The sequence below is a fragment of the Sphaeramia orbicularis genome, chromosome 10, assembly GCF_902148855.1.
Source record: "Sphaeramia orbicularis chromosome 10, fSphaOr1.1, whole genome shotgun sequence".
In the NCBI taxonomy this organism is placed as follows: domain Eukaryota; kingdom Metazoa; phylum Chordata; class Actinopteri; order Kurtiformes; family Apogonidae; genus Sphaeramia; species Sphaeramia orbicularis.
The window spans coordinates 13,656,003-13,683,627 of NC_043966.1; the positions used below are offsets into that span (position 1 = coordinate 13,656,003).

The 27,625-nt window shown below is 36.3% G+C and overlaps 1 protein-coding gene across 7 annotated transcripts in view; it reads left to right on the top strand.

Annotated features, from left to right (window-relative positions):
- ldb2a (LIM domain binding 2a) overlaps positions 1–27,625 on the top strand; it is a 127,108-nt gene that overhangs the window by 79,572 nt on the left and 19,911 nt on the right. For all 7 annotated transcript variants that reach the window (XM_030145011.1, XM_030145012.1, XM_030145013.1 and 4 more), the window contains exons 3-5: positions 1,171–1,343; positions 17,703–17,825; positions 23,696–23,779. In XM_030145011.1, coding sequence (XP_030000871.1) covers positions 1,171–1,343; positions 17,703–17,825; positions 23,696–23,779 — 380 coding nt within the window. The remainder of the gene's footprint in view (positions 1–1,170; positions 1,344–17,702; positions 17,826–23,695; positions 23,780–27,625) is intronic.

The window sequence follows — 27,625 nt, forward strand, 5'->3', positions numbered from 1 at the left end:
CTCTGCCGTCAATGGGCAAAGTCAATGGAACTAAGCTAACATCAGTAACAAGTACCACTTTTAGATTTTGTGGGGGCCTGGGGGATGTGCCATTCTCTGATGCTTCTTGTTTTAACTTTTAAAACAAGCCTCCTGTGTACAGGTTTTGCAAATGAGCGTTTTACTTAAGTCACTTAATACTCTGCATCTGGTACTTGTTCATAATTGTACGTCGCAGTTCCAGTGAAACTGTTTTACTCATGTCAAATCTAATCTGATTTTATCTAATCTAAACTTCAAGGAGTCTTGTATTACTACAACTCCTGTCTTATCAGCAAAAGTATCATCATGTGTCAAGTAATGCCCAGCTAATATTCAGTGGATTTAGTTCTAAATGATCTAGTGCAGGGGTGTCAAACATATGGCCTTTGGGCCAAAAACCGGTCCGCCAAAGGTTCCAATCCAGCCTGTGGGATGAATTTGCAAAAGTGCAAAAATTACTCTGAGGATATCAACAGTCCAGAGTGTCAAACTCATTTTAGTTCCAAACTCCATATCCAAACTCTAAAACTTAACAGTATAATGCCTGTTACTAAACGTTTTGTGCCTTTGTAAATCTGATCTGTAATTCATGTGTATGAATGATAAGTCAAGTTTTTTGTTTAGATTATTTACATTTTTTGTGAAAGGATAGTTTGAAAAAGTACATTTTTATAATTTAATTAGATTTTTTTCACTAAAACAAAGACACAAATTTGGAGTTGTCATTATAAGCTATTATGCCATTATTTTACTTGTCCAGCCCACTTGAGATCACATTGTATTAAAGTGTCATTAAAGAACCACAATAAAATAGTTGTACAACGTGTAACATTTTCTCCTTTTTTAGGTTAACTTATTGCCTTCAATATTTTGGAGTGTTTGGTTTAAATTTGTGATTTGTTTTGGCCTTTTGTTCACTGTTATATTTTATTGCTACTTATGTTTGAAATAAAGTTTATCATTCTCATTATATTGGGCTGTATGTGGCCCCTGAATTAAAATGAGTTTGACACCACTGATCTAGTGTCATGACAGTGTCCAGTAGTGACTAGTAGTAGTATTTAATATTATGTTTGCCTGTATTTTAGATTATTACACCATCCTCTCTCTAGATGATATAATTTTTGGTTCTTTTGTGTCTCCTTGCAGCAATTGGACGGACGTTGATCCCCCGCTATTTCAGCACAGTGTTTGAGGGAGGGGTCACCGAGCTCCACTACATCCTCAAACACTCCAAGGAGTCCTTCCACAACTCCTGTATTACCCTGGACTGTGATCAGTGCACCATGGTCACCCAACACGGGAAACCAATGTTTACAAAGGTAACTCCTGACCCCAGAGCTGTCCCATCATGAATAATTGATCACAAGGTATGATAATGGACCAGGCGACGTGTTTAACTGGTTAAAGATCAAATCCATTTTCACCCTTTGATTCTCTTTTCTCTCTTTTCCTTTTGTCCCTGTATCTCCTGGTGGCCTTACTGTCAAATACAGAATGTTGTTTAACATCCTACTTTCTGAAATATGAAATCATTTTTTAATTTAATTTGTTTGTGTAAATGCTGCCTCGTTTTATGGAGTAACACCAGTTAACCTTTAACCCTTTCATGCATGAATTATGAAAAAAAAATCTAGATTTTTTTAGATGGATTTTATTACTTAAAATTAGGCTAAAAATATGTGAAATGCGTTTTGAAATGTTTTTTAAAAATATGGTTTTATTAAGAAGATATTCAACCTCCTGAGCCCCAAGAATGTACAAGTGTTGGCTTTTTTTAATTAAATAATTGCCTATATTGGAAACATCATGATAAAACACTTTTTTCAGATGCATTTTTCATGGAATGTCCTTTGCGGTGGAGAGGTTTTTTTTGTTTGTTTGTTTGTATTTTTTTGTATAAAGCTGTAAAACTCTTGTCCACGAACATGGACAGAAAACCCATTGCTGGATCTTAGGAGTTAACTTTATGCCATCACTGTGCAGTCAAAATTCTAAAACTAAGATGATACGTTTTTTCATTGCATTGCTTAGGGTCTATAGAGACTGCCCCCATGTGGTTTAGAGAATATTGCCTTTTTAACCCTTCGGAAAGTGAGCTTAAACTGTGTCCACAAATGTGGACGTCATGCATTAAAGGGTTCATCTGCAAAAGCATTGAAATTAATTCAAATGTGGAATATCATGTAGAATATTAAATCTTAAGATGACATTACATAAAAAAGGATCCACACTGACTTTTATGTAGAATTCCAGCATTAAAGTAAGCTCAAAACGGCACTTTGCATATATTTCCAACACAAATTTATGCACTAAACAGTGTTTGGATGTTAGGAAATTTGCAGGAAAATGTCTAACATTTTTATATTTGCCCTCTTCACTAAGTGGCTTTTTAACCTTTTACTGAACCCAACATTCAGTGGCATTTCTCGTGTTAAAGATACAGTCATATTGTTAAGCCCTTAGGTACTCCAAAGGCAATGCCGGGGGACATGGATAAGGTGTTTGAAGAGTATGGTTTAGTTTGCAGTATAAGTGACACAGGAAAAAAGCAGGAAAGGCAGAGGAAATACAAATTGCGCAGGTGAGATAATCCAGACCTGACACCGAGGTCTTCTGAAAGAAGTAAAGCTGAGCTCATCTTCTTTTGTCTTCGGGGAGAGAATCCCTCTGTGGCGGAGTGAATATCTGCTTCACCACAGTCTGATCCAGATGGCTAGCTGACTCTTAGTGTTCTTCTGCTGACTGTCTAAATGAATCTGAGGGCAGATACCCTGTCAGCACAGAGCAGCCGAGCTAAAGGGATTCCATGTTCCCTGTACCATGAACCCTGAGCTACAGCACCGGACCGGATTGTTCTGACATTAAACAGCTATACGCCCTCTTGTTTTCAGGGCTTGACAGTACGCACTCACTTTTGTGTGTGTGTGTGTGTGTGTGTGTGTGTGGGTGTGTGTGTGTGTGTGTGTGTGTGTGTGCGCGCGCAAGTGTGTGTATAGTGTACAGAGTCTGAAATTAACTTTTTGGTGACCTGCCAAGGGCTCTGAGACTAAAAAGTGAATTAAAAAAACATTACAGCAAGAAAAAAATCTTCAATCCAGCATGTAATTTGGTCTAATATTGAGAGGTAAAATCTTATTTTTAAAAAAGGAATTGACTAAAAATGCCAGTAATTTGATATTATTTCACAAGTTACCAATAGAAGTAAACATATTTCAAGAATTACTGGTATGAAGAGTCATTTCTCTCAATAGTAGAATCTTCTTCCTATTAGCTGAATATAATTGTTAGAATATTTCTGAAAAAAGGGAGTGCAGCCTGATGCGAAGGTGACTGTTTCACTGCAATTGCAGATTTTTGTCTGTTCAGATTTTCAGTGTTCATTCTTATCCTCATTTTGCTTATCGAGTAGGGTTATTTTGAGACACCAGACTAAACTGGATTCAGTCCTTTTTTTGTGAAATGACCTGTCTCATGAATTTATTTACAATTATAACTAAGATGAGCATTAACAGATTAATTTGTTTAAAGATATCACTGCCTCTTGTACACTCATCTCTAGATTTACTCTGTATTACTGTGTAAGTTAACTCAGGTTTTTTATACTTAAACTGAAATATCTGCAATACACTGGTAAATTCTGGTCTAATTCTATAACTTTCTTTTGTGGGTCTTGTCATAGTTCTTCTAGATTTTTTTCATGTGCTGATAGATCTTACAGATGTCTTCACTCTCACATTTTGGCAAAATATGTATTCAGAGACAACAGTACAATAGAATGGTACAGCATAATTTACAGTTCTCCAAACTGGACAAGGGCCGGATCAAGTGATGACACAGGGACACATTTCATGTTCAATAAACTCTGTGTTGAAAACTAAATAACTTACCTCCATGTTTAATACACGTATGAACGGGTCTCATTAAATACTTCAACATGACATGTTACAATTTATAGAAATAAAATTTTGGGGTAAAAATACTTTAATTACTGCTGCATGACACAGGGACTCAAAATGAACATCTCTTTTTTTTTTTTTTTTTTTTTTTACTTTATGCAAATGTACAAAACATGCTATCCTTATATGAAATTGATCCTAAATGAAACATAGGGCTTTCTTTAGCTATGATGTTTAACTACAATTGTGATCAATATTGGATAGAAATGTTTAAATAATAAAAACATGACAGCAGTTTGTCACTTTATTCAGTAGTCATAATAAAAGACTTTGCTAGAACTAAACCCCTGCAAATACGCTAATAAACTTTTATTTAACATACATATTACAACTGAAGTGATATATACAGCTAATAGCAGAGCATATTTGACAAATAATTTGATTATGCATAACCTTTCTTTATTCTTGTACTGTTGAATGATTAGTTCCCACAGATTCATAGACTTAAAATATGACTTATACAAGTAAGAAAAATATTATTGTTAAAGTTAATAGTGCATTTACATATATGTCAGAAGTATAACATAACATAATCAGTTCTATCTTTTCCTCTACAAGTGATACTGAAATGTTGTAAACAGTTTCATAAAATAGAGTTCTTACACTAAAAATCAGCCTATTTGAGAAATGGTAGGTGAAACTTAAATTTTTGACCCTGCTGTTCACTTTCGCTTGATCTGGCCCACAAATGACTTCACATGTCTCTATCTTCCTGAGCTTGATGTAAATCTAAATAATGCAACTTGATCGGAAGCATGTTTAGAAGTAGCATCGTGCTCACAAAACCAAAACAAGTGTCTGTGAATAAAGCATTTGAGAAGCAGAAAAAAAATGACCAAGGCTGCAAATGAGGAGACTCCTTCAGCTGAAGATATAGTACCATAAGTGCTTCACAGTATGGGTTTAAAATGCGGATGCAAAGAGTAGATCCACATTGTGACCAAATTATTTTGTGTTTTAATACTGAGTTTCAACAGAGAGTACCTGATGTACCCATTGGGATCAAAATCAAAACAAAATCAAAGTAGTGATCCCTGGTAGAAATAGAGCTATCTTTAATGTATTATTGTTTTTTAATCATGCAGATAGACAAATCCATCAGACGTTTCTCGTTTGTCTGTACTCAACAGCAAAACACGGAATCATTATTGTTATTAAAAAGTCAGTATCGGTGTTACACCAAACATAACACACTCAGCGAACATATAATGTGTCACATGTTGATATAAATTCAGCAGGAACTTGTTACATACATCAAAGATTTCTTTGTAAATGTAGCGCAGCACCCTCATTTAGCATTAGAAAGTCAACAACAACAACAAATCAGTTTTGATTTGGCAGGTGTTTACTTCTGCTCCATGTCTGTGCACACTGCAAAAACAGCCCTATTAGAAAGAAACCAAATATTTGGATTGTATTGTATTAAAAATCTGCCAGTGAGGTAAATGAATTGGTTCGATTTCTTCATACTGGAATAGTTGTGTTTACAAGCAACATAAACACAGTTATTTAAGACTGACTTATTATTCTTAAACTGAGAAGTTGTGCAAGTGGTCTCACACTTAAATTGAGGGAAACAATCTTGTTCCTCTGCTTGGATATTATGTAAAATGCTGTTTTTATTTTGTTACAAGTTAAATCTAGCTCTGTATTAGCTGGAATTCGTTATTAGGACAGACTTAGATCTATTGTTTTTAAATAATGTTAAAGCATAAACCATGCTTCACAAGATTGTTTTTGTTTCTCAGATACAAAATAAGACTCTAGAAACAATTATTATTATTATTATTATTATTATTTTGTTCATACATACTGTGCATGACTGCCTGCATATTCAGCTGATGACGTCAAGCCACTTTTTCAGTGCATTTGGAGAGGAGATGATTTTAATTCCTGTAGTAGTTGTAATGTGGATGGGGGTTGGTCTGGTGTGTCTGGTGGTGGTGGTGGTGGTGGTGTGTGTGGGGGGGGGGTACATTGTGTTTTTATATTAGTAAATGAGTATGAAACATCCCCAACAACGCACACAGGAAATGTCTTTTTATGTTGCTGTTGTTGGGTTTTTGTAAACAAAGCTTCCCAAAAAGAAGCGCAAAAAAATCACATAATATATTATTACGAGTGTCCAATATTAACCGAACAGAACAGAACAGAGCAGAACAGAGCAGTCCGGGCCCGGTCAACAAAAAGCTAAATTTGATGCTTGCAGCGCTGCTCTCTTTTCATCTTCACCTAAATTGGATGAGAAGAATTAATTCATTAGAAAAAAAAAAAAGAATTCCAATAACTGAGCGTGTTCTCCCTGAGCTCCCAGCAGCAGCAGCAGCAGCGAGCCTGCAGCTCTGGAGGCCCGAATCTCAATCAGCTCTGCCTCGCCTCGCTTTCACCCCCACCCCCACCCCCACCCCTCCTCCTCCTCCTACACCTCCTCCTCCTCTCTCATCCCCCTGCCTGGCTCGCTCGCTCTCTCGCTCATTCTCCCCTCGCGCTCTGCTACTCCCCCCCCACCCCCTTCTTCTCAACCCCCCCCACCCCCGCACCCTCAACGCACACACATGCACACACACCCGCATCTTTCATCCCTAGAGAAATCATCCCCAGCTCCCACCTCGCTCTCTTGCTCTCCCATTCTCTCTCTCTCTCTCTCTCTCTCTCTCCCTGCCTCGTTCTGTCTCTTTCTTCACCCGTCTCTCCCTCCTTCTCTTTTAAAATTTTAGATCTGAATTTGCTTTATTGGCATGACCACATTTGAATAAGTCTTATTTTTGGCCATCATTCCTATTTAATAATGAAATCACTCTCACCAGGTTCACTGCTAAAATCTGGGAAAAAATGTCACCAAAGCAAAGGCAATTAATATAATTGGTCCGTGATACTGGTCTAAAGCCTTTGGAAATATGGCCATACAGACAAAATATATATATGTATACAATATAATATCAACTATAAGTGTTTTAATGTTGTTGTTTAGTGCATTTCTCAACACAGTGCAGGCATGACAGATCACATTATGATTGACATCCTCCTCTGTTACGTAAAATGTTAGATAACCTTATACATATTCTAATAATACAGAGGTAAGTCGTTTAGATACCGTCTGTCCGTCTGTCCATCCATCCGTCCATCTGTCCGTCCATCCATCCATCCATCCAATTACAATTTTGTGAAGCTTGATATAAACTAACATATGGTAAATATTGTAAATAATAACTACTACACTTCATTACTTTTTTAACCATAGTTATAAACTGGTCAGTAGAGATGGCAGGTTCATAAAATATACATATTTATCATTTCAGCAGAATTTATACTGTTGTTGAGTGATATTTACACTGTACAGCTGAGCCCCTTTGGGATTTCAGAAAATATGAAAGTCGAACAAAGTCATTCTGAAAGTATTCTGAATGTATGAAAGAATATATTCAGATGGACTGACAGATTCATTAGTAACTGTGATTTAAAGCTGCAGGAAACAAAAAAAAAAGAACTCTAAAATCTATATCTTCGGCAGCTCTCTCCTCTCAGTCCAAATCAAAAGACTAAATGCAATGATAGATGAACACGATGTTGTTTCGTGCTGTTAAAAGTGAAGCTACTTTTCCAAGCGTCCACATTCAGAATCACATCCAGATCATGTATGATGGATTCTTATCAGTGATTGTTAATTACAGCTGTCAGTCATGTACTTAACTCTCCTACATGTCTGAAAACGCCTTTTGACAAGTGGTTCCAGGCGCAATAAACCCCGCCCCTCGCATGCATTGTAGCTTATTTTGGCATCGATCCAGCTGATGTCATCATGTTTATGCATGCGCTGATGTCAACATATCAATTGCCTCTATATATGTGCCAAGTTTTAAGTAAATTGAAACAAAATTGATGTTTTTATAGACATTTGACACAGTGTCCATGATAAGTAAATGGGAGAAAAAAAAAATCTAAAAAATTCATAAAAAATTTGAACTTTGACCAACTTTTCCCAAAATGTAATTGCATCTGTTCTGGGTCACTGGCAATCTATAAACCAAATTTGGTATGAATTCAACCAACAGTTTTGCTGCTACAGACATGTGAAATTTCACCCATTATAACTAAATGGGAGACAAAAAAAAAGATTTCAAAAATTCATTAAAAATTGAAACTTTTACTTATTTTTCCCAAAATGTAATGACATCTGTTCTGTGTAGCTGGCCATCTACAAACCAAATTTGGTATGAATTCAAACAATAGTTTTGCTGCTAGAGTGTTAACAAACAAACTGAACCAAAAACAATACCCCTTGCCTCCCCTTTGGGGGGTGGGGTCATAAACCAAAATCTGCATCATGGGGTAGATATTCCACAACCTGAAAACACAGCATGAGATGATGTAGAAAATTAATAATGTGTATGAAGTACTATTTTTAATGACATTTTTTTAGTAACTAACATATCATTTAGGTTTTCTGTGTTGTTAAATGTAACTAGTTATTTCCCAAAACTGGCTGCTTACTTTGTCAGTCTCTGCATTCATGACATCAGGGATGTGATGTGTGGAGAGGTTGAGGCTGAAAAGGACGGAGTGAGGCCAAAGCTCCACCTGCAAAGGACTCTTAGCTTTTTGAGTGAAGTTATTGAAAAGCTTTTGGGGGAAATGCACACTGAATATGCAGGAGTTGTTGTAGAAGCTCCAGCATGGCTCACCAAAAATGCAGTCCACAAATCTATTGCAGTTGGAAAATATAATAATGACAGGTTGTCATCTCCGTTGGTAGATGTGTACTCAGGGACGGCACAAACATAATGGGGCAAAGAGAGGATGGGTTGATGAAAAAAGGCTTCATAGAGACAACATATAGATAAATAATATGATGTAAAATAAGGAGAGAAAGGAAGAACAATAACTAGAGATGTGGTTCAGACTAGAAAACACTGACTGAACAGGAGCAGCAACATTTTGTTTTGTTTTCAGAATTCATCGTTATAAATGTCTGAGCATAATTACACCTGATTCACACCTTATATCAGAAAGTTTACAAGAACTTTAGCAATAATATTTCAAACTTATTTCTAATAGCTTTGAGGAGTTTGTTATTGTGTACATAATAACATTCATTCATTCATTCATCTTCTGAACCCGCTTTATCCTCACTAGGGTCGCGGGGTGCTGGAGCCTATCCCAGCTACCTTTGGGTGAAGGTGGGGTACACCCTGGATGAGTTGCCAGTGCATCACAGGGCTGACATATGGGTCTTTCCATGAAACTGGGTTTATTTTGGTATCTGGTACTTTTCTAGCTTTTTAGACCTAATAATAAAAGAGAAATTTAGACATCTTGCCCCCAGGATGTACCTAATGATGACCTCAGATAAATGCAAAAAAATTATACTCTTGCTCTGAGCCATCTCAAAATTAATGAATTTTTAATAAAATATTGGGACCAAAAATAGGACCAAAACTGGGACAGGGAAAGCTACCTAGGTGTCAGTGCATTTGATCTAGAAAACATGGCTTGAAATGGTCCAATATACGCTATAAATAAAGACACTGTTTTAAATTTGATGATCCTAGTGTTTTTTTCTCGTCCAGACATGTGGGTTTTTCTTGAGTCTCAGTCTCATTCCAGGTTTTGTGTGAAATCCATCGCGTCCACTGGCGTTACATGCGGAACCTGCCAATTTAAACACAAATAAATCGCGAGTGATTTTGCAACAGCGGTCATTCTTGTGAAACACTCTGCATTGCATATTTACTTCAATTCCTAAAATTAACTTGTCAGTGAATAAAAAGATATTCAGAAAAATACTTGCGTCTAATTTTCATGTCCTTATTACCATGTTACATGCAGATTTTGTATGTGTGCATCAAATAGAAATATTTTATATCTGAAAAATATTTTATTTTTATTTTTAATATAGACCCAAAGTGCTTCCAAACTTGCTTCATAACATTAGTCCACATCTTGTTTGATTTTTTTAGCCCCTCTGTCCTGCTTCTAGGGACCAGTTTCATAGAAGCACCTATATAGACACAAACAACCAATCATTCACACTCACACCTATGGGCAATTTTAGGTTGACCAATTAACCTATCAGTGCATGTCATTGGATGGTGGGAGGAAGCTGGAGTACATAATAGCATATTTAGACATTTTTAGAAGACTGTTGTGGTTCCTTTTTAACTTTATCGAGCCTCAACAAACTTGACAAAAATAGGCGATAGTTGTTCTTATTATTAGATTTTCTACTTTTATCACTGACTATCAGCAGTGAAAAGAATATTTACTGAAAAGCTGTGTTTTGCCTTATTTTCTGAACTTCCAAACTAGATACAGCTATTAAAACTTCAATTCTTATACATTACATATTTTATGTTTTTAATGCATATAGTTATTTTATACAGTCAGGACCATATATATTTAGACATTGACACAAAGGTAGTTTTGCTTCTGTTCATCACCACAGTGGATTCAAAATGAAGCAATTAATGTGTGATTGAAGTGTGGACTTTCAGCTTTAATTAGTTTGACAAAAAATATTGCATTAACCATTTAGGAATTACAATCATTTTAAGGCTAGTTCCTCCATTTTCAGAGGCTCAAAAGTTGTTGGACAAACTAAGAATAGTTTTAATTATGATGATTGTTTTTAGTCAGTGATTGTCTGGGGGCTGGTGGACATCACCAAATACTGAGTCTCCTCCTGGAGATGCTTATGAACCTGTCTTGTACTGTTACAAGTCCATTACAAGACAAATTGGAAATATAAATAAATATACACTTTTAGATTCAGAGCCAATTTCTCACTTACTTTTTCCACCACTTTTGCCAGTTCAGTGTTTTTTGTTCCACTGGATGTTATAAGAGCAACATACCCCTGTTCCCAGATCTCAACTATTTTTAGTTCAACATATGATATCCTATTATATCATTAGTAATAAGATGGATTATATCCTATCCAAACATAGGCACATGTGCATACCCATATGGAAAATATAAGACTATGTGGCCTCATATGAAGAGAGGTGTTGTCATATATGTTCCCTGTTAGATGATATATTATGTTCACATAGTGTACATGCATGTGTGTTTGGAAAAATACACCTCCATTTAAGCTGGTTGACACAAAAGTATAACAAATGGAGCTCACTTCATATTATATGGCATGGAAAATGAAATTACATGAATGAAAACAAATGACTAGAAAGAAAGATGAAGGGATATGTTCAGTGTGATGAGTAGGCCTGTGACAGTTATTATATATTTACATTATCACATTTATTTAAACTAAATACAATTACATTTTGCATTATCATCTCTGATCAGAATTGTCTTCAGGCACTTATGTCTATTGTTATCAGTCATTTTCATGTATTTTTCAGTAATAGGTTTAGTCTACTTAGATTATTCATGTCTAATCTGCCTACATAAGTTTACGAAGCCTAAACACTAACTGAAATGACAGCGTTCAGTGCCTTTGAACGTGTCTTCTTCCTCGTTAGCTTTACTGTACGTCTGTGAGTAAAGTATCATTAGTCTTATACTGTATTAGTTGGATAAAATGAATAGAACAAGACAATTAAATCACCATTATTCTTATGACACCTAATTGTCAGCAAAAATGTGATCATCATGACAGCCCTAATGAGGAGATAAAGGTGAGTAATGTATTGTCATGGTAAAATATAGAAGAAGAAGAATAAATAGGTGTCAGATTATGTGTTGCATTCACGGTCTGTCCTCCCTCCATCTATGTCGAGGTGATGCAGACTAACGAGTGGGTGGAGCTCACCGGGCGCTGAGTGTGGGCAGTGCTATCCAGGTGTTAGTGGACAATGTGTGCGGGGGCTTACAGGGCCGCAAGGTGTTGACAAGGTGACATAGGGTGCCAATTTGACCAAAGGCCCCCCCAACACCCCTCCTCGCTCTGCCACCCTCAGTATCCCAGCACATCTATTCACTACCCAGCAGGCCTTGCTTTGTCTGCTGAGTGAGTGTCAGCTCACAGGGCACGGCCCTTGTTACCCGTGCCTGGTTGGGGGTTTCATCCTGGTGGGAGGCGAATGAAAAGAAAAAGGCGAGTTTGTGACACGGTGATCTCAGTTCAAGCGAATTTAATTCCCTCAGTGGTTATATATATGTATATATATATATATATATATATACACACTGTATGTTTCATTTGAAGAAATTGACAAGTGCATGTGTTGTCAGCAGAGTATGTTTTCCCCGATAATGTTTAGATAGAAATGAGCAGATTCCTCAAAATTCAGCAATATTTAAATTACAAAGACACCTCAGTAAATGTCAAATCCATATTTCCTTCAGATTTCAAAGCTGATTTGTGCTTCTGAAAGTTGAAGAAACTAGTTGGATATTAGTGGTTGTAAACTTTGTTTTCAGAATATGACAGGAACATGAGAAATGTAGAGGAATAGTAAAATAGAACAATACAATCTTTTCAACATCAAAATATGAGATTATACTGTAAAAAGTAAGGAAAACAAACAAGGAGACATTTTCTGAAGATTTTAAAGTGGCTGACATGTAAGCACACTAAACTCTAAAGACAAAATAATAATGACATTTATTATATAGCGATAAATGTCATTTTCATTTGCTGTTCAAGGCTAGTATGTTTTAGTAATCTATTTCACCTGTTAGCAGTTGTACATTTTAAATACCACCAGTCAAACCTAATTGGAAAGTACATATGAATCACAGGCATGATTCAGTACGGTACCTTAACATGACAGTCGAAGGTCATTTAATCGATAAAGATGAGATATGCAGCAGTTACAGCAGCTTCTAACTCAATTATAGAAAATGCTACTGACATGACTTACTGATACTGAAGCTTAACACAACTCTCCTATCAGTAAATACAGACGCTTGACATTATTTACCCATATAAGAAAGCATTGTTGTGATTCAAGGCCAAGACCGAGCGCTGATCCTCGTCTCAAGTTTTTATTACTTTCTGACCGGTGGATGTATTCTGACTTACGTTCCTACTACGATAAATTATTACACGTTTATTGTTATTGAGTCATGTCAGATGATGTGCACCCTCTTGTGATTTGTTGTTACAGCTTATTAAATGCTGCTTTTGGGTAGTTTATATAATGCCTGTCAGAAAATCTGTGAGTGTTAACGGCTGCACCATCGATTTTGTGCAGGAGTTCATCACTTATTTATCATTTTCGTAATGGTGTTCTCATACAGGTGTGCATTACTGTTTAGAAGTTGGAAATATATCCTACTTTACATGGTCAAACATCTTTCCCCCAAAATAGTTTTTTATTGATTTTGTTAGTGTGTCAAACAGTGGTAGAGGAAGTATGAACAGCAAATAAATGCAGTAAACATAAAAGTATCAAGTATAATCAGGAGGAAGTGGAAGAAGTGCTAAAGGCAGAATGCTATTATTTTTATCATGTTTTTCTTACAATTTTGCTTTAATATTCATTTAAAAGTATCATTTTATTGTTGTCTATGGTTGCCCATAGGACTACAACTAATAATTAACTGTATTGCGGATTCATGAGGTGACTGGTTTAAAAAAAATTCAGAAAATATTCAGAAAAACAAAGATTGCAGTCCAAAGTTATTAAAAATACATTATTTTATTGTTAAAATAACTCAAAAATAGTGAAAAATGTTCACATTTAAGAAGCTGGAAACATGAAACGCTGAAAAATTACTCAAAATACCAATATAGGGATTAATTAAATTCAATTAATATGAGATTAATCAGCTTATCAGCTAATCATTTCAGTCATTAACTACAGCTGCCAGAATACCAAATGTGTTGGAGTAAAAAGTATGTATTTGTTTCTTTTAGCATTATTGCTTTGAAAGTCCTCTTCGCCATATACGTGAAGGAACAATAACCTCAGAGCTGTAACAACGCACACTTCTTTTTAACTATTGTCTTCTTTTATGGATTATTTAGTCATTTTAATACCACACTGTGCTTCCTAATGCATACATGTTCCACCAAAGCAAGTTTTCTCACTTCAGCTCAATTTGGCAAAAGCGCTGTCGTAGCATCTTGCGCTTCTCAAGAGCTAGCCAAACAACCCAGAGAACTTTTACCCCCTATTCCAGAACGATAGAGGAGGGTGCCAGATCTATCTACAGCACTAGCACAGCGCTAACGAAGTATGGCAATAGGTCTGACTATCCAAGACTGGGTCTGAGTCTAAAGCAGCATGAAAAGAAAAGTCAATCTACACAAACTACGGTACTGTGTTTACAGTTGATGGTTGTATTGCAGCAGAAGAATCTTTACAATCTGCAAAGAAAGTAAATGTCTTTTCTACTTAATAATCCAGAGGGTGTGTGTAGTTACAGCTTTATAAGTCATGTCATCATTATAAGTGGCTCGGCGCTCTTTTTGGGCACATTTAGTTGACTTTGATCCTGTTTATATTCCCTAGATATACTCATAATGCTGTATATCTTATAATAATCGATTTAATGACCTTCAGCTCCTCTGTAGTTAATTGATTGTCATGTCCAGTACAGTATTGAATAGTGTCTCAGCAGCAGGACGCTGTTATTCTTTCTTGCTCTTTTGAGCTGGAGATCCCCTGATCTCAGCCCTGTTGTGTGGAAGATTTATGACCCTGCTCTTAAATCAATGGGGACTCTCTGTGAGGGGCTGTACCATTTAATGGACCACTTTTTAATTCAGGGGGATTTTCCCTCTTTTTACTTTTCATAAGGGAACAGAATTTAGCTTAAAAAAAAAAAAAAAAAAGGGTTACAGCCATTGTGAGACAAATATTAGATTTTAACCAATTGGCTTTCACTATGTAGAAATAAATAGCTTTGTATGATTGAATCTACTCTGGAATCTAAGTAAAGGGTGCCTTGGTTAAATCTGTGCCTGATGTATCTCTGCAGCAATGTCACTTGGACAAATTCTTGCACATTTATTGCACTTGGCAATTAAAGTGGCTCTTATTCTGGTTCTGATTTAGGTGGTTTACCCGTTTACTTATCGGTTACAGAGAAGCAGAGCGCTTATGGAGAGAAACAGGAGCTATTGTGGAGGCAATGCTAAAGACACAGTTGGCACTATGGAAAAAAGAATCAATACTGTAGCGTTGTTTCACTGTAGGCTACAGCACCTGAACGCATCAGAAGACCCTGGCCTGCTAGTAAACACAATTCAAGTTATTTCACTTCTGTTGGGGAAACACTATAAATCTACCAAAAGCTACGGCTTCAGGAATGATGTAAAGAATTACTTGCGTCCTCATATATGCTTAAGTATTTGGAGTTTTAATAGGTTTCAATAGCCCAGGGGGGATGAAACTCATCCACACACATAATGACCATGATGTAGTTCGTTTCAAAGAAGAAAAGAGAAAACAACAATATTACACTTTTTGCTTTTAACAGCATTTGTGTTATTCTGGTGGATTAATTAGGAGTATTCCTTATAAATATTCAAAATGGTCTCTAAACCTGAGGGTCAACTGATTATTTGAAAATTAAGGGAATATGCAGAAAAGCATTTCTAATGCATAAATGCTGTGTCCTTTCTTTAGCAAAATAATAAATATTTGTGGTTTCAGGGCTTCTTTCAATAAACTCCAAAACTCATAAAACTCACATCTGTGCTTTCACCCTCAGTTTGAGTTCTTGAGAAGGTATTGTTTTCATTTTGCAGAAGTAAAAAGCACAGTTTGGTCATAAATCCCATAATTCTTTTGGACTCAGCCGGAGGTCAGCTGTCGGACAAGCTGCTGTTAAAATTATAATAAATAAAAAAATAAAATAAGGACTATTTTCATTGTCCATTACATGGCACGGATTACTTCCAAAACGTTGCTTTAGTTTTAATCCATACTTATCTAGCTCAGACAAGCCCATTATCAGAGCACGCAGAACCCAGATGTGTTAGCACATAAAACTATCAGTGCTGAGTTGTGTCACTCATTGCATGAAGTGTTAATTTGCAAAACACTACGTGGCCATTATGTGAGAGGTAAAAAAAACAAAAAACAAAAACTAAAGTATTTAAAACAGCTACTGTCGTCCAAAAGTTGCTGTTATTCGTCATTAATGTCTTTTTTTTTAAGAGTCAAAAATCTTTCCATAATATATCTGAAAATGTGCTATTACTGCTGTTTAGAGGTAAATTATTGTACAGTTATCATACTGTGCACATTTTCTTGAAACAAAAATGCAACCAGATGGAATATCTCACCTCTGCGTGGATGTTTTTCTATTCTGTTATTTATTTCTTAAGAGACTGTACTCTTATCAGCATCCAAGCGATATCAATAATGATCAAAATAAATGTCAAATCATTATTTTTTCCAAGTCAAAAAGCTGCTTTCTGGTTCTGATTTGAAAAAACCAGATGGTTATTTGTGGTTTCAGACTATTCTTTATGGTAAGAACAAAACAAACACTTGACAAATAATTGAACATTTCAGAATTGACAATGAAAACAACAAAACATTGAAATATATTGTGTTTTATCTAACAGTATAAACGAAAAAAAAAAACCAAAAACTGAAGGTAAAAGATAAAATTTTTAGATTATCTGTATCATCTACAGCCCTAGGTCTTGCTCCTTTTTCCTCCTAATTTCTTTTGTTCAAGAAACAGATTATTTCATTTGGTTATTTTCAGTTGTTACCGATTTAAACATAAAAAAAATAGTTTCAATAAAAGCAGTCCTGTTTTATTACTTTCATTCTCACTGCAACTGACAACAATAATAATTGTGTAATAGTGTATAGTGTGAAACCGGGATATTCTCTGACGGTTTTCCACGACAGTTTCATACCGTTGCAACAAAGAGTGAAAGCATCTTATATTATCCACATTTTCAGTCAAGGCAGCAGAGGCTCTGTATTCAGTTTTTTTTTTCTTTTTTTGGAGCAGTCAAGCTCTTTTTTTTTTTTTTAACTGACTGTATTGGAGTTAATGGAGGAGCACGTGACTGGCAGGGGAAGGTGGGCGGGGGGGTGGGAAGTGGGGGATGAGGGGGTGGAGGGGTGGGGGTTCAGTATGGCCGCTAGCCTCTTTCTTGTTGATCCTCAGGAGACCATCTGCGCTGGGGGCATTGATTAGAGTGTGTCTGGTGGGATTACATCTTTGCCGTTGCCATGCCAACTAATCAGCTGATTTTTTTTCCCTTCTCTGTCTGTCTCTCCATTTTTCCCTCTCTCTCTCTCTCTCTCCTCTCTCCCTCTCTCTCTGGTTGTCACAGCAACGAAATACGGGAGAAGCGCGAGGGCCCCGGCAAGCGCTGAATTCAGCTAAAGGGGCAAAAAAAATGTTGTTTTTCCCCTCTCTGTTTCTCCGTCTTCCTCCCTCTCTCTCTCCGTTCCTAATTGGCAACTCTCTCTGACCTAAAGTTCTTTTGTCTCTGGCGTAAACACACCCCTCTCCAGATTACATTTATTTTCACATTTTAGAAATAGCTGGATGGTTGAGAGGCCCAAGGACAGATGCTCTGAATGAGGAAAGCGAACAGAGTAAATATTGGGAGCATAATAGCTCGCTCCATGCTACAAAGTCCTTGAACAAATTCCAGAATGGAAAAGAAACCCTTCCAGTGTTTTTTATGAAAATCACGCCTGGCCAATAAACACTGATTTCTTTTTGTCTCCGTCCAAATCAGCTGACGGCTGCCTGCCAGCCAGTTAAAGATTACTGAAAGAGATATCAGGCTGAGTGGAAATGTAAAGCAGTGCTAACTATGTGATCTTTGTCCAGGTTTGTACAGAGGGTCGTTTGATACTGGAGTTCGCCTTTGATGATCTGATGAGGATCAAGACGTGGCACTTTACCATCAGGCAGTACCGAGAGCTCATCCCCCGCAGCATCCTGGCCATGCACGTGAGTGTGACATCATTAACACGCGACGAAATACCTCGATCTGCCCGTCTGGGTGTCACTTTTCGCATACTAACGAGGGTCTGTGCACTCTGCCAAGACACTTTAGAAAGCTATTCATGAGCATATGAAATTTAAACGCCAACAAAGCAGTCTGGAGGGATTTTTGCAAACCAATTTATTTGCAGACATCAAAGGCCACCCAGGATAAAAACGGGCCCTTGTCTGAAAACGGAGAGCATAAAAAAAAAAAAAAAAAAACAAGGTCGAATGAATAATCTGCTTAATTCCACTAAGTGTAATACACATTTCGTCACTGGAGCTGCAGAGTGCACAAGCTGGAGCCAGCAGAAGGTCTTCCACTTTCAGAAGATGTTGAACTCAAGCTGTACATGTCAGGAGGGGGGGACACTGTAGTTTTTCATAAATAAAATTATACTGGCATCATCACCTCATCTATCAAAATTCTGTTTTTACAGAAGAATCAAGAGGTCACAAAACAGCAAAATAAGAACAGTCCACACACACTGATTTGCCTTTTCAAAATGTCATTAAATTCATCAATCAAGTGAAATCTTTTCCTCAGTATTTTATTTATTTATTTAATCCCACAGACCAAAAGGTGTATGTTCACAGCAGCTTCGCCTGAACAGACACTTTTCTTTTTTTTTTTTTTTTTTTTTTTTTGTCCAAATCTTCATATGAATTTCACTCACCAATAAATTGGCCCCTCTGGGTATTCACACTAATTCCTGGAGAGTGGGATATTGTGGGTATTGTGGGTCCTGGCCAGATCCTCACTGATTTGAGCGAGTGTGAGTTCACTCTTTTGATCGTTGCCTGGACTAATGAAAGCGGATACAGACGCATGGGAGTCAGAGGAGGAAAGTTGAACCGCAGATACGGTACATATTGTATGCAGCCACTGTGGAGGGCCTGGTTTTTGAATTAAGTGAGCTGCGAACTGCTAAAACCTCAAGGGAAGCTGTTTAGAAAATAAATCAACTTTGCTCTTATTCTAGTTTTCTGAGTTCATAAAGTCTAAGCTTGTAATTGACATTACATGCAATACTTTTAATTAATCATGACTGACTGATCAGATCAGAATTCTGTGTCCTAAATCAAAATCTAGTTGAAGAATATAGATTAAATGAATAGAGCTGCTTTTTTGAGGCGAATAGTTATGCTCAGCTCAAAATTCGAGACACAGAAAATGGAAAATTACTGAAAAATTTCTCTTAATCAACAGGTTTATTAGTAATTTCAATCATCCTTCATCTGAGCACGTTAATTCATATCAAAATGTCATATTTTAAGAACTATTTAATGTTTTGTGTAAAAATCTTAAGTTGTAATGGAAGCTGTCAGACATATTTAGTGGAGTAAAATGTAAAATATTTGTCTCAGACTTAAAATGATAGAGAAAGAATATAGCTGATATCATATCTTATCTAAATGTGGTTGATTGACTGCATCGGATTTATGTTCTGTGACAGAAATTACAATTTTACTGGAGTAGTTAAAGCAACACCATGGAACTTTTGCTTGCGGGATCCTCCTAATGTCAGAAACGGTATTGTCTGTAACAACTATCTTAAAATCTGTGTCTCTGTAATAATCGCACATTTGTTGGTAAACCATTAGTCACTTTTCCATTGGACATATGTTAAAAACTTTACCAATATTTACTAAATGTCGAAAAACTGGAGGGGTGCATAATGTCGTTTTTTCCATTAAATCACGAATGCAATGATTTCTTTATTTATTTTTGTGAAATGACACGAGAAGTCATTCCATAAACATAGCAATGAACGTAAATATCGTGTTGATTTACAGATATATTCATTATTATTATATATTACCCCTCTGTCCCATACTAAATTAAAAAATGATTCGGTTTTCTGGTGTGTCCACATGTTTGTTTTAAAACTCTTCTTCTTCTCTTGCTGTAACATCTGTCAACATCCGTTTTTTTTATTCACATGGCTCTAGTTGCGGAAAAAGGTCTTCCATTACAATTTTGCATAATATACCATTTGCTCTAACCCCGGAAAACCACCTCTTGCCTGCACAAAATATTTTACTTGAAAAATATGAGTTTTGGCGAAATTGTTGTTTTTCCATTAGGTAAATTTTATGTGCAAGTTATATTCGCGCAATTTGAGGGTCAATGGAAAAGCGTCTATTGATGCTGGCAAACTTCCCGAGGTAAGACAATTAATATGTGTTAAACCATTTCTTCAGGCCAGGTAAAGTAGCCTTACAGCATTTTATACAAATGTTATTATTTTATTTTTAAAGATATCGGAAACAAAAAAAAAAAAGAAACGACAAATGACTAGATCTATATAATAGCCTATAACTGGCTTGATAAAACTACTGCTTGAATAACTTGATGTATGGGCATAAACGGAAGGTTATGATTTCAAGTAACACGACCTGAAACATAATAAGCTTAAATGCAGAAGATTTTATAGAAGACTTTATCCGTACGAGTCCAACAGTAACAGGACCAGGTCTCCATCAGTTGGACATCCCTCCCCCTCTTTCAGATCACACCAGCCAGTGAAAGCTGGGCCAATATTCACCCTAGTCCGGCCTCTTATTTTATCACTCTCACACTTTCCTTCACTCGTAACTTCATTTGCCTGCCTCGTCTTTTGAAGGTGGAGGGGGGATGTGACGTATGCCATGCAGCAGTCAAATATTGTAGTTCTTTTTGTGTAGGGGTTACAACCCGAAACCAGAAGTTGCACAGTGTCAGTTCAGGTGATACAGATGCTCTGGAGCGATGACAAAAGTGTAATTGAACCTATTGTGAGTTGTTGTACCACCAAAATGACCTTGAAAATATAGTTTGAAGGCTGAAAAACTCCATAGTGTTGCTTTAAAGCATAGATGACAGTAAATGAACTACTTATGTCAAGGGCAGTATTTAAATTATGTTCAAACAAAACAAATGCATCCAAAAGAACTACTGAAAAACATTATAATGAGCAAAAAATATCAATGTATAATGAAGACAAGAGGACACAGTATACATTCATTGTGAGATAATTAACAAAGTGTAGGACATAACGAATGCAAAACATGTTGATGTCAGTTAACTTTAAATAAATTCACAAAATTTAAGTGGTGTCAGTTCATTTCTATGGTGGAAATGTGCAAAACCATGAAGGCTGAGTGTTAAAGTGAAATCACTGTGATGCAGCTCCTCCAGTGCCCACTAGAGGCTGAGCTGCACAGAAATGAAGGCCTGGAAAAGTGGAGGTTTTTGGGACATGTTTATTGGACTGACTTGTTTCTCAACTTACCACACTCAGACCCACACTTTGTCGCTTCAGAATGGGCAGGTCTTAATCTTTTTCTCCTTTCAGAAAAAAAAAAAAAAAAAAAATACATGTTTTGCTCAAATTGAATTGAATTAGAAGTAGTAAACATTTCCAGAAATTACATTTAAAGCATCATAAGTATTCACAAGCCCCCAAAATATTCTGTAGTTGTTGGATTATTATATTTATGGTATTGGTTCATCATTCATTGTATTATATGGGAGTAGTTTTATTGTTGTAGTTTGCCAACCTGGAGCTAAAGTTAATAGCATTATTTAGAGAGCTGCAAAAAAACATTATTGTCTTTATTTTCTCTATTATTTAGTCAATAAAATGTATGAAATAGATCATGTTTAGTGAATAAGCAGTCACTGTCATAAAAATTACTCCTAAAATGATTAATCAATTATTAAAATAGTTAAAATAGTTAATTAAACTGCTGATAACAAATCAGCTAACAGAATAATCCTCTCACCCCTAATTATTGGTGACATTTACAAAGACTGCCAGCAATGATTATTTTCTTTTTTTAATAACCAGCATGTTGTACTCTTGACTAATCAATCAGTTGCTTGCTCTGTAAAATGTTGAAGAAATATGGATTAGTAATTGATCAAACATCTTGTTTACTCTACAACTTTAAAATATTCAGTTTACTATCTTAGAGGAGTAAAAAAACCCTGAAAATACACTGCAAATTATTTGGTTCTTACCAAGATAAAAAAAACAAAAAAACAACAAAAAAAACAACTTAGATTTAGAAGTCTTAGATACATTATCTTGGTTTAAGAGTTAATTTCTTATTTTAAGTGTTTATACATCTGTAGACATGCTTATTTCTAGATTTAGATCTTAATTCCAGAAATCTTGTCAGGTGAAATTATCTTGCTGCATGGACAAATATTTCACTAGTTTTGAGTACCTTTTTCCTCAGATTTAATGTTTCAATCTTGTTTTTAGATTTTTAGATGCCCCTTTTTTGCAGTATATTTGCATTTAAGGAGCTGAAATCAGACAATTTCGACTTTTTTCTTGTTTAAAAAAATTACTAAAATAGCTTTCGATTAATGCAGTAATTAACAACTAATGGATTAATCATCATTTTGTTGTGATTTATCCACTCTTCGTATTTGTTTTTTTAATTTAAAATCATAAGCTCCTCAGTGTTGGGTGGATACAAAGTGTAGTGTTGTTTTTTGGAGTTGAAGCATAAATGCTGTACTTAAGGAAGCAGGTTTCTGGCTTCCCTCACTTTAGATACAGATTGACATTGTCTTTATGGTTTAAGCTTCTTATTTGGACCAAAGCCACACATCTCGAATGCCGAAAGTGTTTTTGTAGAGTACACACTCTGCTGTTTGTCTTCCTCTGGCCCCTTGAACCGAGTGTTGTCCCTGCACCATATGTGCCACTATTTACTTGTGTTACTTCACAAATTGTTTATACAATGCTGCCAAGACAAATTCTTGTACAGTACATTTAGCCTAATTCCACTTGATGAGTAAAGTAATTCAGATTCTGATCCTCCAGCTGCCAATAATGCAGAGTAGTTCAATTCTCCTGTCACTCATGTTGGTCTGCTGACGGCACAGAAGAACTCCCTCGCTTCCCTCTTGACTTTCTCTACACTCAGATGCGACTGGAGATAGAATTATGCATTTTTCATGAGGTAGTGAATGCAAGTGTGCTCAGTGCTTCTCTTCAGTCTGGGCTATGTTTTGCTCTGTCAATACCTACAGCTTTTTATGATTTGACTGCTTATTCTTAGAGCGGCAAACAAGCTTACTGAATAATCACGTGTCTTTATGAGATTTTTCTTTAATCAGTTGTCATCCTATAAGGGCCATCATGCTTTTTTCACTTTGTTCTTACTTAAGCCTTTCGCGTTTGTCCCACACATACCGAACAATCCGATGAGTCCCATATATTTTCTATTTTAAGTGACTAATTGGGAGCACTTTTTTAATGGATTCCTATTTTTTCCCCCCACAAATTATGCTGATGTTTACTGTCAGAATGTATGCGTTTCATACATTTATACTTTATAATAACAAAAGGCTCAGTTCGTTGAATGGAAGAGAAGGGTTACATCAAAAGATTCTTTCCCATGTTTTCAATAAATAAATATTATTAAATCAATTTTCCTCACAGCACAGTCCGGGTATGCATTCACTGCGCCACAGCATCGAATCCAGTCAAGATAAGGCATAGAAAATGTCTATAATTTAAAATAGGCTGACAAAGTAATACTGATTAATTAGACTGACAACAGTGTGAAATGAAGGCCAAAAATACTTCCACTTCTTATAAATGTAAATGGAAAACTGCAATAATAATGTTTAGTAGATGCAGTTATGGCTCGAAGCTGTGAATGTGTCTATTGTGTGTATTCGATGAATGCCAATTAGCCTAATTGCCTGTAGATAATTAATTAAGTGGTATTTAGCTGTAGTGCAAACATGAACATATAGATGTATTGTATCATATGGATGTATATGTGAATGTTTTTCTTTGTTTTCATTCTTCTGCTGCTGACTTTAGGCACAAGACCCTCAGGTGCTGGAACAACTGTCCAAAAACATCACTCGCATGGGTTTGACTAACTTCACCCTCAACTACCTCAGGGTAAGGAATATGTGTGTGTCTGACAATGTCTATGACTGTCATTCTTTCCGCTTTTGTTTCTGCCTTCGTCTCGTCGTACTTAATGCTCACAGAGGAACAATCATTGTCCATTGTTAAACGCAGTAATTTATGTTAGTCGCAAAGAAATCCTTTGTGTCTACGTCTAAAGAGCATAGAGGTGTCTCATTATGTAGAAAAATAATGCTTAGTCATATTTAATATGAGCATGAACGTGATTATGTTACATGTCCCGCAATGAATCTGTCATGTTTTGTTTCAAAGTAAAGACGTATTACTGTTTGAATATGTAATGTTTGGCAGGAAAATAATTTTCCACATGCTGCTCCACTTGCTCATATTCAATTTCCAGTTTATTTAAGGTCATATCGTGATTGTAAATGTTACCGTTTGTCTTTTTTTTTTGCAGAAATTGAAAGCTTATGATGTTTTTATGGGGCTTTTTTTATTTATGTGCCGAACACATTTTATGGCTCTTGGGGGCTTGAAACCTGAGTGTATAATTTCAAAAGTATGAGGCATCAAAATAAAAACTAAGCATTTATTTGTTCTTTACTTTCCACATATACATATATTTCTACCTGTCCGCAGCAATATAATTACGGAAATAGGAAGTATAAGCGGGCTGAATACATTAGTGATTATTTCACAGGGTTTTGTTTGTGTTTTTCGGCGCCACAGTTGACTGACAGCTACGATTTCCAAATGGGAGAACAAGAGCGAGAGGGAGAGAGAGACGAGGAGAGAGAAGAATTAATTGGATACAGAAAATTAGCATAACATTAATGAACGCTCCCTGTTGAGACTCATAATTGTGAAATGGCGCGCGAATCGGGGAACGGCACCTCCGCTGCTTATAATAACTGAGTGAAGAAAGACACAGAGGGAGAGAGAGGGAGCAGGGTGGCTGTTTTTGTTTTCCTGTAACAATGATTTTTTTTTTTTTTTTTTTTTTTGCACAGAAAGAAACTGTAATGCTGCTGAAAGATAAAGCACATAATTCAAGTATCTGTAATTACATACTTAGATTTAGTTTGTGTTCTTCCTTTATTTAGATGGTCAGTGCTCTGCAAATAATACACAGGAGGGACCTTGTTTTCTGGTTGGACATCATACATTTTATAGATGAGGTTAAGAAACAAGTTTAGTTTTAAGCCAAATGAATCGCATCGCTGCAGTTGTTTAAACTTGAAATTTTTCACATTATTAAGAATTGGCCAACTGTGCTTATAAGCGCAATGTGTTTTTACTTTGAAGGCCACAACAAATACGGATCATAACGAGGGATTAGACCATATTTGAGGTTTTCTGTTGTTTTGAAATGATGAAAACATCACGAATTACAATCGAGGTTTATTGAATTAATGTAAAACATGACGCATGCCACAGCGGTTTACGGTAATAAGCAGAATTTACAGTACATCGCAGTTACAGATTCAGCATCTTATTGATTTTATATTGTATCCTGTAAACTGTAGTCATTGTTATTCCTCATGTCACTGACTGCAAATGATATTTTCTCCCACTGTTATCATAGGGTGTCAAGGTAAAATACACCCTTTCCTCACATTAAACTGGCAATAATATCTCTCTGGAAAAGGCCTTTCCAAGCGTTTATCACTCCTTCCAAACAGACTGACAGTTTCCTGGCTAAGGGGTTACAACTGCCCTTTCTCCCTCTCCCTCTCCCTCTCCCTCTCTCTCTCACTCTCTCTCTCACACACACTCATTTTTTTTTTTTTTTTTTTTTTCATTTGGAGTATTTAAGCCTTTCCATGTATTGGAGCTGCCGGCTTCCTTCTATTCAGCCTGAAAATAGCCCTTGTTTTCAGGCTGAGAGCCAGGGCTTGTTGGCTGAGCTGGGGAGGGATATTACTGTGTCAGGAGGGAACTATCAGAGGAGAACACGGGATTAGTGTGCTGCAGGGATGTTCACTTTACCTCGAGCTGCATGGCATCAAAACACTAACAGACAGAATAGCAACAGACATTACTATGTTTATGTAGGGTAATTTGGCGTAAGCGGCCGACTGTAAATGTTAGAAAGACTAGTTTGAAAGCTGGGACCGACGCTTTGAATATCTGTCCTGCTAAAACCTTTTTTCAGGGTTGTAAGGTGATTTGTATACAAGCCTCCAAAACGCAGGTACATTATAAAGACCGTTCTTGCCGCTATCAAACTTCCCCCATTGTTTCTTCTTCTTCGCTTCAGTTCGCAGTACAATACAGCTGAGGACAGGATAGGCATGTTGATTAGGATAGATATCAGAAATGTAGGTGTGGTGGGTTGCTGAAGGTCAGATGAGATCATTTTAGCTCGCAGTGAATGATTAACAATCCTCCTTCCTTCAGTACGACTGTCAAAGTGCCCTTGAGCAAGTTGCTAAACTAAACGCCTACTGTCACTGCAGCGGTTTTGACCTCACATCACTGTCTGAATGGAAAGTTTACTCGTAATACTGTGAGAGGACATATGGGAATGGCATTTAAGTACATTATTGGATCTCTAAATAGACTCATAAGTTATAGACTTAACCTAGTGTTTCAGAAACAACTATAATAGAACTCCCGCGGGTAACTATGCTTTTTAATGAGGTTTCTTTTCTATTGACATTCACATCTCTAGTATTAGCGTTGTACTTTCATATTAGAGGGTGCCCCATAGTTTATGTACAGTAGTAGGTGGCAAGAGATACATAATTTTTCGCTCCTGTTTGGATATTGGCATCAATTACACACATATTTGTCAATTTCAAGTCATTTTTGCAAGTTTAGAGAAACAATTTGATGTAAAAGTAGGAAAATGCATGATTAGAAAGACTACACACCCTTAAGTCACATAAGTGATGTTCTCCTGACTTTTTCTTTCTAGTCATTTTCACCTCTTATAATACTTTTTCACCTTAATAGCAAGGTGAAATACACCAAGGTGACAGTTCTTTTGGTGCTGGTGAACAATGTGAGACCAGATACAGTTCATTGAGCCAATTCACTCAACACTACATGATACTTTAATGCAAACTACAGCCTTCTTAACTCAGAAAATTATCTTTAAAATTGAAAAGAAAAAAGCAGTGCTGCAAAAACTGAAACTGCCATCTACAGCCACTGACCTACAATGGACACTTTTTCAATGACATCTTAAGCAGAAAATAGGCTCTTGCTTCTTGCATTCATCATTCATTGGAAAACTATTTTTAGATTTCAGAAACGTGATATGCATAATTGATGGGATGATTGTTTTTTTTTTCTCCTGCCATTCACTACTGTACATATTTTGTCACTTCTGTGTGAAGCACAACACTAACAATAAGGAGACAGTGTGTTGTTTTGTGTTACAACAGAGTTGGAAAAAAGACAAATAAACTACACGTTAGCAGCTGTTTATGAGCGTATGTTTTATCATTTTACACTGGTTCTTAATATGGGTTTCCCGTGCCACATTCAGATTACACATCCAGACTCTTTAGTTGATACTCTCCTTATACCTTAAAAGAGGAGCCAAAAAAGACCCTTTAAAAACCTTTTAAGAACTACAATCCAATGCTGCCGAAATAGTGAATTCTCATTAGATTTTACAGCTTTTATTCTCTCACCTTTGTGTTGTGTATATCTGTGTATTCTGTGGTGTTGAACAGAGGGACAAAGCTGTTTTAGATTCTAATGGACACTAATGAAACCCCAGCTGTGTTTTAACTCTTAAAACAACTTGACATTTTCCTTAACTTTGTAACATGTTGTAGTTTTTCTGAATATGTTCTTTGAACGTCCTTGAAAAAACAATGTCACAAAACTGAAGGGCATCTACAGCCGTTGTCCTACAATAGA